This window comes from Pezoporus occidentalis, unplaced genomic scaffold (genome assembly GCF_034315485.1).
Source record: "Pezoporus occidentalis ecotype Australia unplaced genomic scaffold, CSIRO_AGI_Poc_V1 ctg1, whole genome shotgun sequence".
In the NCBI taxonomy this organism is placed as follows: domain Eukaryota; kingdom Metazoa; phylum Chordata; class Aves; order Psittaciformes; family Psittacidae; genus Pezoporus; species Pezoporus occidentalis.
Window position 1 is genome coordinate 17,755,986 of NW_026912778.1, and position 21,180 is coordinate 17,777,165.

Genomic DNA, 21,180 nt, shown 5'->3' on the forward strand with positions numbered 1-21,180 from the left:
GAGAAGTTTGATGACAGGGAGTGAAGAAAGGGATTTCAAGGGATAATTCTGTATTTAGGGCAATTTGATTATCCTGGGCAATTGTATTTCCACTCTTTATAAATATATATGTAAATGTTACTATCATATATAAGTACACTATTCTTGATAATATTGTTATACTTTCATTCTTCTCCTTAATAAGATGGAGATATTATAAATTGGATCTTTGTACAATGAATTCTTTGCCATTGTTTCATTAAAGACTCTACCTTTGCACACAAGAACAATTGTTATGCTGGCATTTAACTATATTGTGAATGTTGGAGTTTGCAATAAGCATTCTTCTAATTCAGGTCTTGAATATAATTTGCAATTTCTATGGCAGCAGCATCCTGTAGGGCTGTGTCATATTTCACTACGCACTTAGGAAGCACTTTTCTCCTTTGTTGAAGTTTAAGACTTTGTATTAGAGAAATGTGTGATAAGTTTTAACTAATAAAGGCAGAGATCTATTGTTCATATTTTTTTCTTTTATTGATACTTCAGTTAACATGAGTTGCAGTCACTAGCTGCCCCTTTCCTGGGAATAAAAACAAGTCTAAACACTACAAAATAAAAGCAAAAACCAGAATTGAGCTCCGGTAGTTTACTTACTATTTTCAGACACTTTATGATTGGAAATCTATTATTATTTCACTTGTATAAACACATATTTGCTGAAAAAAACCCCGCACACCACCAACTCTCTTCTCTCCCCCCCCAACCCTGCTAAATGCAGTTCCTTCTGGCACAAGGCAGAACAGAAGTGCCGTAAGTGCTATATAAGTGTTATAAATATTTATGTTTTATAAAATTTAAAATATTTCAGCTGGCCCCTACTTGTCATATCTCTTCAGGAGGAACACAGGTACCTCAGTATGTATTTTTGTGTAGTAAAACCTGGATATGGTTCAGTGAGGTTTCTAAACACTCTTTGTGGCTGATATTTAACTCACATGCTCAGAAGGGCTATGAAGAAAACATGTGCAAGAGCTGCACCCTACAGACATAGCTGCCAGAAATTTACTCTGGATACAAGGAGGCTCACGGGACTGGTTTCTGCACTCTACAACTACCTGGAAGGAGGTTGTAGTGAGCTGTGTGCCAGAGACTTCTCCCAGGCAACAAGCAATGGGACAAGAGGAAATGCTCCAGCCCTGGCGGTGTTCAAGGCCACGTTGGACAGAGCCTTGGGCGACACGATTTAGTGTGATGTGTCCCTGGCCATGGCACGGGGGTTGGAACTTGATGGTCTTAAGGTCCTTTCCAACCCTAACTATTCTATGATTCTATGAAATGGGCTGAAGTCGTGCCAGGGGCAGCTTATACAGGTTATTGGGATAAATTCTTCACCAGAAGGGTTCTCCGGCATTGGAACATGCTGTCCACGGAGGTGGTGGAGTCACCACCCCTGGAGATGTTTAAAAGATTATACAGATGTGCTTAGGGACATGGCTTAGTGGTGGACTTATCAATGCCGGGTTACTGGTTGGACTCGATGATCTTAAAGGTCTTTTCCAACCTAACAATTCAGTGACAGACATCTGGGCCCATTACTTCTGTGGCCAGAGAAGCAGGCAAAAAGAAACCCAAGCATCAGGTAATAGAGCCCGCAGCCCGCGCGCTGTCTCACACCTACCGGCTACCGGGCACGCCGGTACAGCCGCTCCCTCAGGCGACTTTGAGCTTCGTCTCAGTAAGGACCGGAGTCCCGTGTGCCCCGCTGCACACTGGGTGTTGGAGTCCTTTCGCCCCGCCGCGCGGTGCACGCTGGGAGCTGTAGTCGCGGTGCCGCGGAGCTCACCGGGGCCGTGCCGCCTCCGTTGCCCCACCCTGACGGAGGGGCTGGCGTGCAGAGCTCGCCCTGGGTCGGCTTCAGCCGTGGGCGTGAGGAGGGCTTGGCCTCCCTCCGCCGTTCCTCGGTCGCTGGCGGGGGAAAGATGGAGGCGCCCTGGCGCCAGGGCGGCCGGGGCCGCGGCCGTGTCAGGCCCGGGGAAGGGCTCGCTGCCCGTGCAGGGGCAGCTGCCCGGCCCCCGGCTGCCAGGGCCCGCGGCGGTGCCTGCGCTACGGCCGCGGGGTGTAGCGGTGAGGCGGCCAGCGGTGAGTGTCATGTTCTCCCCCTTAGCCGTGTCCGTTCGGGGGCTGCAGGGCGCCGGACTGGGGAGCCGGCTGTGGTCCGTAGCGCAGCCGGGCCTCGGGGAGCCCCCGCGAATGCCCAGGTCGGGGCTCTCCCCGACGTCGAGTGGAGGGAAGGCAGGCGGGGGACGCTTGTGTGGCCGGCGGGCCCGGCGCGTCTCCTTGCCGCTGGGCGGCAGCGAGCCATGGTGCTCGCTATGTGCCGCCACTGCCTGTGGGCACTACTGGGGGAAACGCGGGGCCCGGGCAGCGGCGCGGGGCTGTGTCCTCCCTGGGTGCAGGGTTAGAGCCCTCCAAGCTGAAGAAGTCTAAAGTAATGGACCAGCTGTTCTTCAGTGCGGTTGAAAAGACTCGAGAGAGTGCTGCCCACTAGGGACAAGCTTGAGGTACTCTGGTACTTTGGTCAGAGTGACACGGTGCGGGCTGCCCTGTGCAAGGGCGTGCTGCGGGTGCAACCTAATATTTTGCAGGTGGAGAAGTGCCAAAGAGTGAGCTCTTTTAAGTGGCATCACAGGTTCTTAAGGAAAGCCCTAAAACTAGGTTTGACGCAACCCCAGTAAATATATTGGGCGCAGTAGCCTAATATGGAAAACTAGGAGTCCTGTGATGTGCTGAAGACCTTTATGTCTCTGTGATATGTTATCTTAAAGGCACTTTGTTTTATTATGAGCTCTGCTAAATTACTTTTTTTTTTTTTCATCTGAGAATCTTTTTCTATTTCACATGCAATACCTTCAACAAAAGCTGGTAATACCCCGTCTTGTTCAATGTTTCCATCTGTGAAGCATTGTGAACCCAGTATTACATTAGAGTTGTTGGGTGGAGGGAGATCAGTAAAAGTAATAATTTAAAAAATCGCAAATGCTGGGAGAGGCACCTGTAGGCAAATTATAACAATTGCACTTGTCAAGAATTGCCTGGGGCTTTTTTTTTATGTGTGTTTGTTTGTGGGGGTTTGTTTGTTTTTATCAGCTGTTTTTTTTTTTCTTCCTCATGCTATGAAAGTTGTGTCTGTGTGAGGTATGTGTTGTGGGTTTTTCAAAATATCCCTTTCATAAAGCAGCATTATAGATGCGTATGTTCTAGTCTGCCTGGTTGGATTTGTCAGCAGTAATTGACAGATAATAATTCCTCCTGTGAATTTTATGGCTAATGCACATTAAAGAAGAAAATACAGTTTATCTCTTCTTATGTGGTATTGAAAATGTAGCAACACAGTGCCCTTAAAAGCATAAAATTATCAAACTCCTTAAAGAAAAGGACAGTTGAAAGTATGTAGACCTGAATGTGGTGTTATGAGTAACTGTAATGATATTAATCTGTTCTCTTAATAGAACTATCTTCACAGAAGAAATTTGATGAAATTAAGAAGGCTAATCAGGCTGCAGCAAAAAAGCTAGTTGAAGACCAGTTTAGCTCCTCATCTGAAGAGGATGATGAAGATGCTGAAGTAAAACAAGGAAAGATTTTGGCCAAAACTTTTACCATTTACACCAGTCAAACTGGTAATTTTTTTTCATTTATTGACTTTTCTTTCAGAATGAAAGCTTAAACAATAGTGTATTATTGGCTGTGTATTAAAATTTTTCAGTAATTGGAGGGTAAGCACTTTATTCTTACGTCTTGTATTAAAAATACTTGTTCCCAGCTATGCATGCTGGCAGTACTTCTTGCCTTCTTATGTAGAACCAATGGTATAGTTTTGAAACTGTCTTAAGTACTTCTAATAATGTAGTTTTGTAATAATATATGACTGGCTTCTGTTCAGAGGAAAAACATAGATTTTTACAGCAGTCTCAACATGTATAGAATAGCAGATCAAACATTACTGATTGCTTTAAAAATCTTTATACATTAAAGATGGAGATGCAAGTGAACTGGAACGTACAAGACAGTACATGAATGAAGCTTTTCAGTCAGGGGCTATGACATGTCTGATCTGCATTGCCTCAGTTAAAAGGAACCAAGCTGTAAGTATTTTTCAGTAGTCTTTTAGAATAAAGCAGATATAACTGAGTAATTTGTGTTTAATTGTATTACTAAGGTGATTCTTGGTATTGCTGTTTTTAAATTGGTAGAGTACTGATGCAACATTCGGCACCTTTAGATTTTTCAAATGTGTGAATAAGTGCTTAAATATGTATAGCTTGTAATCAGAATGGGGAATTTTTGACATATGTTTGCTATCCTAATGTAAAATAGTTATTTCTGAATTACAGAGAGTAGCAAATGAAAAAGTGAAGTACTTGAAGGCCAGTGCTTGCAATGGTATATTCAGTAAGGCTACGTTGTAACAAATACCAAGGCAAGAAACAGGAAGCTAGGAAATATTATTGCTGGATTTATAACAGGGGACCCAAGATAAACTTTGCTGCTCCAAATGCTAATCAGGTGAAAGAGAAAGGTGGCATATCTGAGAAGGCTGACTTACTTAATATAGCTACATTTTTCATGGGAGAGATTTCAGGACAAATCTTTTTCACTTTCATTGTTATTTATCAATGTCCCTTTGATGTTCAAAGGCCCAACCCTGTTCCTGTTGGTTACTTGCATCAGTTATGTTTGCAGCTGTATGTTTGACATTAAAAGAAAAAAAGTGCAGAAAATCTTGAACTTGTTATGCTAGATATGCATGGACTACAAGTATCCAATGAAAATGTAGTAATTAACTTTTTTTTTAGAAAGAAATACAATGTTTTGTATGAATTTTAGAATACTTAATCCGTATTTCTTCAGACCTTAATGTATATGTTTGTTTTTAAGTTCTGTGTCTCTTGAGAGTTCATCTTATCTCAGCAGAAGGGAGCTGATTTTATAATTAGGTGGTTTGTTAGTTATCTTGAATCTATAACATTTCAGTCAAGTGTGTTTATTTTCTTAATGTCTCCCATTTAGCTTTAGGTTTTTTTACTTTTACAAACTTACATCATCGCCTTTGTCCTCTAAAGCTGTGGGGAAATTCTCCTTGTTTTCACAGTATATAATTTATACTGTGAAATATACATAGCAATGTCACAAGTTATTAAAAAATAAGGAAATGAGAACTGATCTTTTTCTGCTGCTTTTCTTTTACCAAATATCAATATGTGTAAAGTTTCCAAGTCATAAAACTACATTTTTGTTATTTAAATAGCTTTTCGGCAGCAGGCTCTTAGGGAAGTACGGTGATTTCACCCCAGAACTGACAGAGAGGTACACTGGGAACAACAACATAAATGCTTAGTGATGGATGCAGGATACTGGCAAAATCAACTCTCTTGAGCAGATTTGCTTTTAATTCTGTTCAATTTTATACCTCTCTTGCTCTTTGAACTAGACACTAGGCTGAAAGCACACTTCCGATCAGAACTTATTCTTACCAGCATTGTATGTAAATCCTGAAGTTTGAAACGGGGATAAAATCTTATTAGTACTTCTGCTGCCAAGATGTTTAGAGACATAGTGTATGGAATGGGGAGAGCTGAGCCTGTTTAGTCTGGCAGAGAGGAGGCAAAAGGATGTTGTCCAAGGATGTTGTGATTGCTCCATCCCTGGCGGTGTTCAAGGCCAGGTTGGACGGACTCTTGGGTTACATGGTTTAGTGGGAGGTGTCCTTGCCTATGGCAGGGGGTTGGAACTAGATGATCTTAATGTCCTTTCCAACCCTAACTATTCTATAATACAGTTGCAGCCTCTGTTCAGTTGGAGTTGTGAAGGTGGCTAAAGCCAAAGTCATCTTTATCGTGACAGGAGTGTAATAAGGGACAATGGCACAAACTGGGGTTTGGGAGGTGTAGACTGGGGGCTAGGAAAGGAGTGTGACACTTGGAATAAGTTGCCCAGGATGGTTGGTTGTGGAATCCCCATCCTTAAGGATTTTCCAACTTTGTTAGGCAAAACTGTGAGTGAGCTAAGTTGGCAACAGCCTTATTTTGAGCATGAGGTTGTGCTACATGATCACCAACAGTGTGTTTAAATCAGTATTTCTATGATTGTGAGTATTTTGGGTTCTGTATGCTGTGGCAAAAATTTCCCAGAGGAACAAGAAAACAGGTATGAATCAGGAACAGTAAAACTGCCTATATTAAATCTAACAATAGGTATTATCTATCTTTGGAAACCCATTTTTTAAATTGAAAAATAGCAATCTTGTATTTCTTTAGATACTGCAGATGTTCATCAGCAGAAACAAAAAATAAATACAATATAAAGCAGTAGACACTTATATCTGCTCTTTAGGTCTGGAGCTGTTGTGGATGCTTTTGCATATTTCACTTGGTGTGTATCCAGAAGTGGGCCAAGGACAGCCTTTTTCTTGTGTCTTCTGTGACAGATGATGATTTTGGGAAGAAGGATTATCCCTGGCCATGGTGAGCTTTTCGTGGTACACTTAAAAAGATACTTCACTTAGACTGACTTTGCTTTTTTTTGAATTATTTTTACGTTTTCACTAAGATGATTCAGGAGTATTTCAAGAGGTATTAAAAACCTGCTACATCAAAGTTGTTTCTGAGAAGGTAGCTTATTTTGCATGTATCTCAGCTTCTAATACTTGTTTCTGAATTGCTTTCCATATTTGTCTGTTACTTTTAAAGTTGGCACTGTGAAATAAATAAATAAACTAAACAAAACAAAACAAAAAAACCCAATGGTTCTAAAATAGCAAGATTTAGATTTATTATTTTTTAGTCTCTGTATAACTCGGGCACTAAAGCCAGTCTTGCAGTTTTGTGTGGGATTGTATAAAGAAGAAGGTAGTATTGTTGCTGTACGAATAATGAAGTTTGCTTTCTCAGTAGTTTTGTGTCTGAAAGTTCATTCAAAGTTTCTTTGTGCATGTTTGTTCTATGCTTTATTTGCCCATTTACTTTCATGTGGAAACTTATAGTAATATCTGTGAGACAGAGTCCTCTGTCAAATTTGGCTTCAAGGGCCTGGTGGATTCAAAAGCTCTGTTCATGTGGGATCTCTGAGAACAGGAAATAAGATACAAGCTTTTTGGCTGGCAGTGTCCAGGTTGATAATGCCTATTTTACTACAGTTCTACTCCTAGCTTTGTGTTTGAGCAAAATGTTTATAATGAAAACAGTTTCAAGGAAATGGTATTTTATTTAACTTTTAAGCACATGATAAAACTGCGCAGTCACTATGGATGAGTGGTGTATGGCCTGTAATGTATTATATAGGGGCAAATTGACATTCTGTTTGATAAAAATGAGTACATAGGTCTTTCAAAGCTTCTATTCTCTGAGGAGGAGCTCCTTGTCTTCTCCTGTTGTAGCCAGAAATGGGAGGTGCTTTGTTTCTTCTTCCTTGTATTGTGTTCCTTATCCATGGCTTGCACCAGCGATCCTTTAAAACCTGTGGCACTAACAAGTTGGAATCTGTCTATGCTTAGGAATAATGTATTTTTTACTATGTGACAACTTCAAGGATAACAAATAAAGATGTGCATCTTATGATTGCTAAGATGCTGACCTGATACAATCTAAAATCTTTCAGATAAAATTTTAAATATTATGCATAGTTTGGTTAGCATCACTAACTCTTGTTTTACATAGCTTATAAATTGCCACTGGTAAACCCCTGGTTTTTATCTCTTTTGATTAGTTCTGTTTAAGTAGGTTAACTCTATGTTGCATACATTCCTTTGGTATTACTTGGCATAGAAATTGTTCTGTATGCTTCCTACACTGAGAAAGAGGATTGCAGTGATAGGACAATTCCTGAGACATTCTAATGAATGTGTTGTAAAATCTGACCTATAGCAAGACTATTGTTGTATATTATAAATTTAGTGATGTTGTTATTGGTTACATTTGTTGTAAAAATGTTAATTGGTAGCCTGGTGACAGTCTTGGGAAACTGAAAAAATAAAAACTGCATTTCTTTAAAAAAAAATCTTAATAAAATTGCTTTTTTATTCTCTCCTTTTCCCTTTGTTGTAGTCCAAAATGCAGGTTTGAATACAAACGGTCTGAAACTCCCAGTAGGTATTACTGTTACTGTGGAAAAGTGGAGAACCCAACACTGGACCCATGGCTGGTACCTCACTCCTGTGGTCAGATATGTGAGAGGGAATTCAAACCTCCTTGTGGTCATAAATGTTTGCTGCTTTGTCATCCAGGTAAATCCTTTGAGTCTCTTGGTTGTAGGACCTCCATTTATGCAGCTATTACATAGTTTAGTGTAAAATCTGCTAACTATATTTAAAATTCTCAGAGTAAACCAGATGTGTTCCAGGCTACATTCACTTAAATAGCCATTAGTGAGGTGTTCTTTTTCCTGTACTTAGGACCCTGTCCACCTTGCCCAAAGATGGTCACAACAACCTGTCACTGTAAGAAAGCTAAACCAGTGCCCCGAAGGTGCAGTGCCAAGGAATGGTCGTGTCACCTGCTGTGTGGACGAACACTACTGTGTGGACAGCACACCTGTGAGAATCCCTGTCATGCAGGTAGACCTGCGCTCTTAAATTTCAGAAGAGTAGCTGTTTGAATTTTAAGATACGTCATTCTTTTGCAATTCCTGCAATTCCATGTCACTTTGCAATTACACACAGGAGATTGTCAGCCTTGTCCGCGAGTCAGTAAACAACGGTGCATCTGCGGAAGACAGACAGGAGAGAGACTTTGTGCAAGTCCTCAGTGGCAGTGTGACCAGGTGTGTTGAAGCTGTCCTTTTAAGCTTATTTCTCATCTTATGTAACATTTTATTACTCGGTGTATTGAGGATTGGAAAAACTCATTCAGTAAGAAAATTAATTTTTTTAGGTTTTGAAAGTGCAGTCAGAAATGTAGCAACATTGTTTGAGAATGGATCTATTTGGTGGCCAGGTTAATTTCTGACAGTAGACAAAATGCCACTGTTTTAGAGTTGTACTGCTGTTAGCATTGAATTTGATCTTGAATATTCTGTTCTCTCATACTTGAGGGTGAAATTTCAGTTGCTGTCTTGAAAAATCAGCATGAAACCATGGCCTTGTAGAGTTTCATGCTTCCTTCTAGTTACTGTAACAGAATGAAAGCTTTGATTCATTCTTTGAAGTGTATTTACAGCTCATTCTTAGGACCAAGTCAACGGATTGACAGACTAAAAAATAATGTAAAACCAAAATTCAGTGGCAGGGGTGAGATTGCAGCAGGAGATACTTGGTCATTACGATCCCAGTAAGAAAGGCACTCAGCCTTGGTAAGGTATCAGTTAAAATGTAGTTTATCTCAGGTAACACTATAGAAAAAGGGAGCATAATATAAATAATAGCATAGCCCTTTAGGTCTAGGAGTCCCAAGCTGTTTAGCATTGAATGGGCACCTGATCCAGGTGCAGGGTGCAATGCAGACCACATCTGTAGTTAACCCAGTTTGGTCATTGAGGCTGTTGAAGGATTTTGTTATAAGAAGGCAACTCTGTTTATCATTTCTGCTGTCAGGCAGGCTGTTCAGATGAGAACTTCTTGCTGCGCTTTTTAGATAAGGTTAAGGATGTGCAGATGATATAATCACCGCTACCAAGCGGGAGCTGCCTCCAATCTCCCTTTGCTACAATAAGTTTATCCTGTGGCTAAGGAAAATGTGCTGCACAACATGGGCCTGAAGGACAAGCTGTATGTGCAGCACAGGACAGGCCTGGCACTACTCAGGTTAACTCTTACGTGAATTACTAACTCCTCAATATGCAGGGGGCTTCCAGTCAGTATCAGTTATTTGATGAACTCAGCGAATATAAGATTTGTTTACAAAATTAAGAAAAAGGCATCTCTCACCCCTAGTTTATCCCTTTGGGTTGCATTGTCTTGATATGTAATTCTGTTACATTCCATTCACTTGATTTCTCTGAGTTTTCCAGGTGTGTGGGAAACGTTTGCCTTGTGGTAATCACACATGTGAACAAGTTTGTCATGCTGGTCCCTGTGGAGACTGTCCTCGTTCTGGGAAAAGGTCCTGTCCTTGTGGAAAATCAAGTAAGTGGCTCTTGGGTTTTGTGATGCTTTTTTGTTTTTTTTGTTAGTTTTTTGGTTTGGTTTGGTTTTTTTTTAATATATGTTTGTTTTCCTTCTCCTTTAAAAGCTAAAATAAGAAAACAAAAGTTATCCAGTCTTTGACAATGAGTAGTTCAGATTAATTGTACAGGGCATGAGCCATAAAAAGTTTTTACAAACAGTGAACTTTGACAGCTTTTATCAACTGTTTTGCTTAATTCTTTCAAAGCTTTATTTAGTACCAGGGGTTTAATTGATGATGTGAATAATTGAGTAATTCTAGAGAAGCTTTCAAAAAAAGTGAGAGAATTGGCATTTGAATTCCTACTACACAGTGCATTTTTCTTTTTCTAAATATTTTTGCCTTCTTTTTTTTTTTTCACTAAATATTTGCTCATACTTCTCTCTCTTCATCTAGAGTTTACATTGCCTTGTACAGAAGATGTGCCCACCTGTGGTGATAGTTGTGACAAAGTTCTGGAATGTGGTATCCATAAGTGTTCACAACGCTGTCATCGAGGTCCCTGTGAAATATGCAGACAGGTTAGTCTTACCCTAGCAGGTTCACATTGTGTTAGGGCTTTTAAACACTGTATACCTGGAACAGTGCAAGTCTCCTGCGAAAAATGAAATCATATCTATGACAAAGTCTATGACTTTCTGTTCATTAAAAGCAACATGTTTTTTTTCCATATTCCTCTCCTGCTCCAGCACAATTGTGAATTGTCGAGTTTTACGTATCTGAAATAATACATAGATAAGTTTTTTATTGTTTTGGCTTTTTTTTTTTTGATGTTTGGGTGTTTTTTTTTTTATTAATCATGGTCTAAAAGACACTTTTTTTTCTCAGCTCTTTTAGCTTCCTTAATGCTTTGTCTTTTGCTATTTCTTCATTAGTGAAATGGAAGATGCTGTAACAAAGCATTAGTTCATTACTAGTAAGATTTTTTTACTCTGGTCTGGATCTATGGAGCTTCTGTGGTCTGGCCTATAAAGCTGTTGCTCTCTCTGCTCTTCCTTTCTGTTGTCTTTTCCTGAACCAGGTTTGCTGCAGAGTCCACGGTGAATGTAGTTAACACATGATAGCTGGGGTAATGGTCAGATAAATCTGGTCACCTACTTCTTAAATTATCTGTATACACAATGGATGAATCTCTTTTACTATGCAGGAAGGGTATTTTTTTGTATGTTTTTTTTCTGCATTTACGCTTGTCATCTTGCACTACACACTTGAGTAGTTCTCTTGAAATGGCTTTCCCCTCAGTGAGACCAAAGTCACAGTGAGGTGCTGTCTGGAGCACAGTGTTTGCAGTACCAACACAAGGTCCCCAAGTAGTTATTTCACAGAGAGGTTATCTGCTCAGAGCATTTGATATGCTTCCTGTTGTGATAAAGCACTGTAATGTTTTGTTCCCATGAAATCTTTACAGCTGGTAGAAAAACATTTTATTTTCCACTCTTTTTTTTTGGTGTGTGTTAAAAGTACCTTGCTTTTTCCCCCTGTCTTACTGCCCAGGAAGTTGAAAAACAGTGCCGCTGTGGGAAGCACACTAAACGCATGCCATGTCATAAGCCATATCTGTGTGAAACAAAGTGTACTAAAATTCGTGATTGCCAAAAGCACCAATGTAGGAGAAAGGTAAGCGTCCAGAGATGATCTTTCTCAAACATATTATTTAGGTAACTTTGTTTTTCTTTAGATACAGTGTTTTATATTATGTATAGATCACATCAATCTGTTGTTCCGCCTCATGTTATTGTAAAGAGAGAAGAGTTTTCTTCAACATTATTCAAATTAGTTTGCAGTGTACCAGAATTCTCTGAACAGCATGTCACCAAGGAAAACTCTGTGGCCTCAAAAACTGGAAGGGGGTTTTGACAACTTCTCTATTTCAGAAGGCAATTCTACTTTCAGATACCATAAAAGTCAGAGAAACTCTCTAAGACTCGATTCGGAGTTTTAGAAAGCAAGCATTCTTTATTGCAGCACTGGGCACACACGCAAATAGTTTTGCAAAGGTAAGCACGCCCAATACTTGCTGACAGTGAGTATATGTATTTATCATACTCATGCATATTCATTGTGTTTCAAGGAATTAATTATAATATTTGCATTCTAATTACACCTGGGCTTTCTTGCTGAGTGGGGGGTGTCTCTGGCTCTTCCTCACTGTGTTTACTGCATGACCTTGGTGCTTGCACATGCTTGCAAGGTCCTAGCGCTGAGTTAGCAGTTGGTATATCCTTGCTTTTGTTCAGTTCCAGTCTCACTCCATGTTGGGTGCCACTGCTATCTTAAAGGCTGGCATCCTTGGTCTTATTTACTGTCTCCTTAGTTGTTATCAGTCTCATGATATTCCTTCCCCCGTCAGCCAAACATTCCTTTCTCTCTACGTGTTAGAAAGCTAGAACAGTTTGTTGTATTCTACTATGTTAGTTTATAGACACACACACACTACTATTGTTAGTTTAAACCTACAATTTAAGTCTATAATGCTTAAGTAGTTACTGATGCTTTATGCATTCTGGAGTAGTTAAATCAATTTATTTCATTTGTGGGAAGAGTTGGGAATCTCTCATAACTTTGTAAGGGGCATCCTCTAATTTTTGACAACCCAGTATTCCACAGCTGCTTGTGATATGCATTGCTGCAAGCAGCAGTGGTCTGACAATTTGGAATTTGAGTTTTGTTTCCCTTCTTATTTGAAATCATAGGAATGATTGATAGCTCAGACCTATCTTTTCAGTTTAGTGATTCAAGAAGACCTGAAAGTTGCCTGCTAGGTGTTAATTAAGATATTACAGAAGTTGACTTCTTACCACAAAGAGGCATGAAAAAGTACAGGTTTATTCTTCATTTTTTTTGAGTATTATTATTACTACAGTGAATTTCCTTTACGTGAATATGTAACAGAAGAAGTAAATGCAATCTTGACATCTTTAATTTATACTAAAAAATCCAGGTTTCTCTTCCTAGTTGCCATTCTTCTTATAGAGTTTGGAAGATGGGTACTTTTCAAGTTAATACAAAAGATGGGGCTCTCTGCTGACATCCACCAAATGTGATGGTGTTGTGATATGTTCTTCCATGTCACTATTTTGTATAAGAACAGAAAGTAGATAACTGATCCTGATGTTATTTGACCTTTGTTACAAAGTTAAAAGATGTTTAGCAATACTTTTGTGCTAGGGATGATACAGTATAAAGTGAAAGAAATCGAAGAATTTCCTGAAATTATTTTGGATTAAAGTATCATAAGAATTTCAACTTTTAAATGTTTTTATGCTTTTCAGAAGCCTTTTGCCTTGTTAGTGTGTTGAAATGATGCTTTCAAATGTCTGTTTTCTTGTATTTTATAATATGAATTATTTAAAACAACTTTGCAGATGACCTCTTTTCTATACCTGCCAAGAATTTGAGGAGACTTGATTAAATTGCATGAAATTTTTTTAAGTATTGAAAAAATGAGATAGTAGAAGGCAACAAATTTATACCAGAAATAATACAAATTTTCAAGTTACATAAAGTATACTCATTTTCTTGAATAGTGCTGTTCTGGAAACTGTCCACCTTGTGATCAAGTTTGTGGGCGGACTCTAGGCTGCAGAAATCACAAATGTCCTTCAGGCTGCCACAGAGGTAAGAATAAGTGAAGGATCCCTGTAGTGATGGAATATTGTTTATTTTTGCCAAACTTCATCCTTGCATGACTCCATGTGGTGCATAATGAATTCTTTCCCTTGTTTCATGTGGGCTTTTTGTGGGGGCAGAGTGTTTGAAAGGTTTTTAGTGCTGGTTAGAGCTTAAGAACTTACATAATGCAACCTAAGATTTTACCTGGTAATTTTGCTTAGCATTGTTCTTCTGAAATTGTGCTGTCCCCTTTCCAGCTGCTTAATTCAAAATCCATAGCATGACTTTTTCCCAAATAAATCCATTCACTGAATATGCATAACAAAGTCCAGCTATGTGTAGAAATGGTCGAGTCTGCATGGTTTTTAAAAAATCCTAGAACATGTGATACAAGTGGGCTTAAAATAAAATAATAATAATAAAAAAGTTGATGGAATTTGAATATCTATCAGTGTCCTACTGGTAAAAGAGAAAAGAACTTGTTAGTGACTATATGAAGGATAACAAAAAAGTTTACTTCTGCGTCCAGTGACCTCAGTTAAAAAGATGCTGAAAATGGTCAAAATTACCTGGCAGTTTTTATCCTGGCCAATTGCTTTGACATGTACTTGGTAGGGGATTAAATTGGACCGAGTGAAAAAGCGGCTGCCCTCTCAGCAATTTTCTCCACAGAGGCTGCTGCCCTGCTGAAACAGCAGCTGAGTAGCCTGTGCAATTTCCCTTGGTATTCTGGACTATATAAATTGCAACAACTGAGGAAATAATTCAGAACTTGTTCAGCCAATCTTACTTTTGAGGCAGTGATTCTTAAGAGGACAGGGCAGGTAAATGTGATAGTTGTCCCAGTCAGCCTGCTAGTAAATTTATCACCACAAACTAGTGTTTTGTTTTTTTCCTCTCTTAACTGGGCCTCTTCTCTTCTTCCCCTTTCTTTCTTCTGCCTTCCCCATACCCCCCAAAATCCTGGAAATACATGTTGGGGCTTCTTGTACTGTTAGAAGAAAACTGGTAACATTGTTTTTCTGCATTAGTTCAGTTGATAACAAAATCATAGAATATACTTTAAAGTGTATGTAATATATCAAAACAGTAAAATTGTCAAGATTTAGGTGCCAGAAGTTGAATCTAATGAGTCTAGTAAGTATGGTATCAGATGATAAATTTAGAAAATAAACTCTGTGTGTTTTAACAAATTACAATCCAGTACAATCTGTAATATCTTGTCAGAATGTTTGAAAATATTCCTAATGAAAGCAACGATTTTCATTTCAAAAGATTTCTATTCCTGCATTTTTCCTTATACTCCAGTATTCTAAGAGCTGTGGTTTGATTGATTGACAATTTTATCTTTAGTATGTTATACTAGGTCAGGTTAATTTTGTAATGAGCTGCCAGGTCTCTGTGACCACTGATTTTAAAGGATTTTAACTGATTTTTCTGCCTAGAGAAAAACTAGCCTGATCAGGTCCTTTAAAAGTTAGCTGATCTCATTATTATGAGAGGTTCCTGATAATAAGCACTTGGCCTTTAGCAGGGATCCCTCTAAAAAGGTGTAGTTGAACCCAGGACAAAAGGTAATTCTGTTCATGATATGATACTTACCTGTCTTTTTGATTAAGTAATCATTCTTGCTGAAATTTACAATGTGTTGCCAGGGAATAGAAACATTTTGTTTCCTACTGTAATACATTGTAACAAACACCTGATTTGAGAATGTTCTCTGGCTTTAACTTCAGGCTTACCTGTGATCTCCGCCCTTCCATCTTTTTGAGAATATAGGCAGTTGTCTTCATTAATAAAATATTTAAATAAATTGTACACATATTGGCTCCTCTGGCAGTACGGCTTTAGTTTACTTTTTAAAGGTAGCTGTGCTGATAATATATTCTAATTTAATTTACTTTGCAATATAGACTGTATCCTTCCATCCTTTTTCCTTCAGCAGCTTTTTGTGATCAAGAGATCTGCTTCCCAGATCCTTCTGACAAGTCAAAATTGCTTAAAAAGTTGTGTTAATGCTTTCAAAGCATTGCTTTCTTTAATGTTTCAGAATGCAACGTGATTAATAAGCCCAAATCCCATGTCTAAATTTGCTTTTTTAGAAAATATATATTCTTACTGTCAATTACACATAATAAAACTTACCAGATAGCACTTTATGAAGAGATAGTGTGGGAGAGCCATAAATAAAAACATTTCACAGATTTTACAGATCTCTTTAAAAAAGTGTCAGGTTAGTAGCATGAGTGACTTTATATAGGAGGGCAGGATCTTTTCAAAAAGCATTAATTATACACAGGCTATATATTTCTTTAATATCGTACGAAATCTGCAAAACCTTACTGTACCAGTTTTTCAGTGTCTCTCTTCTATCTTTTGAATATAGATGAAGGATGACATGTCTTCATATGTTTGTAAAGCTGAAATATAATTAACAAATCTTAAATGTTGTGTAATCCAAATGACTGGGCGTTCTTTTTAAAATGTGAGAGATGGATTATTTATAACTTGATACCAGTCAACATCTGTAGAATAACCTAGATTATTATTATTATTACCATTCTCTAAGAATGGTGAAATTCTCTTTCCCAGGAAGGAGTTGAAACCAAGCAGAAATTAAAAAAATAACATTCGTCTATTATAGGACAATTATACAATGTGCATATTCAGAGTTAATTTAGTTACCATTTTTTTATAGTCAGTAACTTATTCAGGTCATCATATTGTTAATATATTTATTTTTAGGTAGCTGTAATCCATGTCCAGAGACTGTAGATGTGAAATGCAATTGTGGAAAAACTGTCATTAAAGTGCCCTGTGGTAGAGAGCGCACCATCAAGCCTCCCAGATGCAAACAGCTGTGCAGGTCAGTATAGAAAGTGTGTGTTTTTCTAGTTCTTCAGTGTCCTTACAGAGAACAGTAAAATATAACATTAAATGGCAAAAAGTATTTCTGTAGTTGGTTACAGATAGTACTTCTCAGTGTTCTGTATTTTTGACTGCGCAGATGGAGGTTAGCAATAATCCTTGCTGTCGGATACCTCTTTGATGCTGTGGTTTCATGAGCAGCTGTCAAGGGGGAGGTTCTGCCCCACCTAGCACTTCCTATTCTGTAGTCCCACTCACTTCTTCAAGTCATCTCTGGTACGTTCTGAAGTACCTCCATCGGGCAGTTTGCCTAGAAAACTTGGCTAGCAAAAGGAAAAAGAATATTTTCTATTGGGGTGAAGCCAAATTACTTAGCACAGAGTAGGACTGAAATCGCTGCTTGAATAGGCAAACCCAATGTTGATTTTAATTTAATTTAGAACTGCTGTATAATTTTACTCTACTGTTAACCACCCCTGAAGGTGATAAGTAAACTAATTTTAAAAACAGTAACTTTTTCATCTCAATTCTTTTTATTTTGAGCATAATTGTCCAGTGACTGTAACTTGCTTGCTGTAATATTTCTTGCTGTCATGTTGATTCATTCTTTGATTTTACTTCAGTCGACCACCTACCTGTCACCACCCTACCCAGGAGAAACACTACTGTCACTTTGGTCGGTGTCCTCCATGTCGTCAGTCCTGCCAGAAAACATTAACGTGTGGCCACTTGTGCCCTGTTTCTTGTCATGATGAAGCACTTGTGAAGCAAAGGGGTTCAGTAAGTAAACAATGAAAAATGGTGTGTTATTTGTGCTCAAAAGCATGAGCAACAGTTGTTTGACCTTAACCTTATGTTGGAGGCTTTTGGAGTGCAGAGTAAATAAATAATTAAGCACAGAGGTACGCATACTGCTTAAGTGAGAAACTAAGTGATTCTAGCTCCTTTGTTGTTATCTAATTAATTTTGTAATATATATAGTTGAATGTGCAGTTTGCAGCAGTTGTAGTTACTCAGGAACTGATTTTTGTCAGAGTTGTGTTGCAAATGTTTTATTTCAAATGTAAGCAATTACTTTTAACAAAAGAACAAAAAATCAGTTTTAACTTTTATTTACTAAATGATCAAAATTTGCACGAGTTACAAATGAGACGTTGTTTGGCATCAATAAACATGACGTATGCACTGCATGACGATAACTGAACTTGTTTAGTAATTGGATATTTATTTTTTTTTTTACCTCTATTAAATGCTTAGAATTGTTTTGCTGTGTTTTTTTTTTTTTTGTTGTGTGGCTTTGTGTTTGGTTTTTAGCAGCAGGACCACAGGCCTTTGTTTTTCTATCCGTAACTGTGCTAAGGATGAAATTATAATGTTGTGTATGTGGATTTGTTAGAACTGGGATTTCTTCAGATGACAGGTTTCTTTATGGTCAAGCAGATACTTCGATTTGTGTTTTATATTCAATTACTGTTGTCTTTTGCTCTCAGCATCAGTCTGCAGGTCCTTGGGAGCAGCCATCTGAGCCAGCTTTTATTCAAACTGCATTACCATGCCCTCCCTGTGAGGTTCCTATACCAGTGTAAGTATCAAAAAGAAGACAAATAAAAGAAAGTTTTGGTATGGAAAGATATTTTTCTCATTTTATCTTCCTGTAGAGGTGGATATGAAAATAACTGTATTTTCCTCTTTAGATGCAGAAAGCCTATGTGAATGCCATTCTCATAAAACTGGGAGCACTGGTGGTTGTCTAATAGGCGATTTTGTAGTGTGTGCTCACTGTATGAAAGGACTGATAGTGTCCAGCCAGTTTTTCATGCCTCTAGTAGTTCAACTGACACCGTTGCTTCTCAACTTGAATGCAAAGTTGCTATGGGAAATCTGGCATCCATAGATTTAGTAGTTACATGGCAGAAGGCAATCAGGCTAAGTGAGCAGTTTTCCATTCTAGTGGAGCAGAAACATTCTACAGTGGAATGCAGAGGTCCTAAAAGCCAAATTAGCTTGGGTATGGGAAGATTATATTGGAAAGGTAATTGGGCTGTGTAGAGTGAAGAACAGGGTCCTGTGCTGCATCTGCTTCTCATAGTAGGTGGAAGACTGATAGCTTTTGTTAATAACCTGCTGTCCTAAAGGCCATCTGTAGCTTTATGTTAAAGAAGTTGTCAGGAATAATACTTGGGAAAGAGATGACAGATATGAAATCAGAGGTAGAAAGAAAATGTTGATTTTTTCAAAATGAATTGAGCAAAGGATTGATTTAAGTTTTAGGAGATCAGTGTTTGAATGAGTCAGCATTTAATACCTTCGCAATTCTGATCAATGTGGAGTTCTTTCAAGGAATGGTAGACCATTCTAAAAGGATAAACATAAGAATACTAGATTATTCTAGTTCTGACACAAAGGAGAAGATATTTGGAAGCAATTCTGGTAATTTTCTAAAATAAAAATTATTAATTTTATATACAACTATAATTAATCGGCATGTGAGACACTGTTTAGGGATTGCCATCATACAGTAATCCAAACACCTGTTGAAAATGATAAGGCATTGATTTGCACAGATAGATGCTTTTCTCTTAGTTTGCACTTTTTGAATATAGATTGCATTATTTTTGTGTGAAAAGCACTGTCACCGTTTTAAGTCCCTTATCAAAGATATGTGCTTTCTAAATCTGATTTTTCTCTCTTCAACAGGGAGTGTCTTGGACAGCATGAGGTGAGTCATGGAAACTGCCTTTTAAAATGGAATATGAAGGACATCTCACTTTGTCAGTTTGCAAAAAAAGAAAAAAAGTCTAAAGAGAAATATATGCTTTTTAGCATTTTAAAACCAATGAAGTACCTTATCACAAGGGCTTACATATGGGAAAGTATTTTAGTTCCTTTTTGGAGAATATATAACTATTTGACTTTTTTGAACTCTTGGACAGAAATTTAAACTCAAGATTTATGAAGCTGTTTGTGTATTCTTGCAGTTTTAAAATAGTTTAAATAGTGTTTAAATTTTTTTGAGAGCTCTTTTCAGTGTATACTTCTGTTTGGTTTTTTTTTTCCCTTCATTCTATAGTTATTATTCTGTTCCTGTAACACACTTTCCTCAGTCTTAGAAACTGCTATGTTTATTATAAAAGGATAAGGAGCATAGTGTGGGAAATGAAAATTCTCATGTGACTTGGATCTAAGCATGCATGAATGAAATCAGACAACGTCGTGGAAACTTTTTTAGTGTTACTTGTTAGCTGGTCTTGCTGGTGTGCAGCCTTCTCCAGTTTTGGATTAAGTCATTGTCTGTTTTGGCTTACATGAGAAGAAAATCTAAGTGACCCTTGAAGCTAAATAACCATCATCATTATTCACAGTAATTTCTAAAAGTTAGGAAATCTAATGTCAGCTCATTTTTTCTCTGTTTTGGTAAACTAATCTTTAAAAAATCCCTATTGCTATTATGGCTTTGTCTACTATTAAGTCTGGCATAAAATCTACTATCAAATTGAATAAAATACACTGTCAAAGCATAGCTAATAATACTGTAACAAACCTAATTGCATTTTAAGCTAGTAAAAATTCTAAAGAACAAATATTAAATATTTAAAGACACCCTTCCCTTTTTTATTTAATAATCTTTTTGTATGTGTTGCAATGGTGGCTCAATTATGCGGTGGCAACATCTACAAATGCTGTTAACAAAGTTTACGTGTCCACAGTCTGTTTGTACAGGGCATTTATTAATTCAGGAAAGCCATGAGTACAGCTTCCATAGAGCTATTTTGACACCTTGTTGGTTACTAAAGAAGAATGTGTACTCAAAATGGATGAAGAGAACAAGTGTGCCTATTTGTTTTTGAAACAACTGGGTTTTGGTTTTGTTTTCTACAGTAAAACTTGAAGGTGTATCAGCCAGTGTTTTATTGAGTCAGTGACATGTTTTGTGACAGGACATAATCGAATCTCATCCTAACTGTCATGAATTTATGTATAAACAAAATATAGCCTGTGGTCAATTGACCCAATATATAAATTACTCTAGACAATGTTACTGATTTGGTACTATTCAGATGTACATTGTTGTGATGATTATGTCCTCTGTAACAGAGGACTGTATGGTGGTTCTTATTAGTGAAAATGGTTCCAATTACTACATATTTATAAGTACTTATTTCAGAATTAATAAAAAAAATCCCTTCTCTGTTGCATGTTAGTCTTGGCAGAATCAATCAATGGCTTTGGGTCATGTCTTCTTTATGGCTCAGTATAGAAAATAAGGAAAAATCCCTTAGTCTATGCCTGATTGTAATTATTTAAATTATTGATGCTAAATGATATTCTAGATTAAATGTTCCTTCTCTTGGCCACAAGAGCGCAGTGCTTCCTTCCTGCTGAAGTTTAGCAGTTTCTGGCATAGAATTACATGTGCTAATATTTGAGATTTTGACATCAGTCAACAAAAAGAATGATTTGTTAATGTATGTGTGAGGGAGTGTTTACAGTGTATTTTATGTGTCTTGTACCTTTTTATGTTTTACTGAGATCTCTGGAAAGGAAAAAATTCTTAAAGTCT

At 37.8% G+C, this 21,180-nt stretch overlaps 1 protein-coding gene across 1 annotated transcript in view; it reads left to right on the forward strand.

Annotated features, from left to right (window-relative positions):
* The first annotated feature begins 1,815 nt into the window (after positions 1-1,815).
* The window catches only part of NFXL1 (nuclear transcription factor, X-box binding like 1), a 47,465-nt gene continuing 28,100 nt past the window's right edge, over positions 1,816-21,180 (forward strand). Inside the window, exons 1-15 of the mRNA XM_062607518.1 lie at positions 1,816-2,121; positions 3,492-3,662; positions 4,018-4,127; positions 6,376-6,506; positions 8,085-8,263; positions 8,432-8,593; positions 8,699-8,799; positions 9,985-10,099; positions 10,536-10,660; positions 11,634-11,756; positions 13,667-13,757; positions 16,497-16,617; positions 17,243-17,399; positions 18,110-18,201; positions 19,317-19,338. Coding sequence (XP_062463502.1) covers positions 1,962-2,121; positions 3,492-3,662; positions 4,018-4,127; positions 6,376-6,506; positions 8,085-8,263; positions 8,432-8,593; positions 8,699-8,799; positions 9,985-10,099; positions 10,536-10,660; positions 11,634-11,756; positions 13,667-13,757; positions 16,497-16,617; positions 17,243-17,399; positions 18,110-18,201; positions 19,317-19,338 — 1,860 coding nt within the window. The 5' untranslated portion in view covers positions 1,816-1,961. The remainder of the gene's footprint in view (positions 2,122-3,491; positions 3,663-4,017; positions 4,128-6,375; positions 6,507-8,084; positions 8,264-8,431; positions 8,594-8,698; positions 8,800-9,984; positions 10,100-10,535; positions 10,661-11,633; positions 11,757-13,666; positions 13,758-16,496; positions 16,618-17,242; positions 17,400-18,109; positions 18,202-19,316; positions 19,339-21,180) is intronic.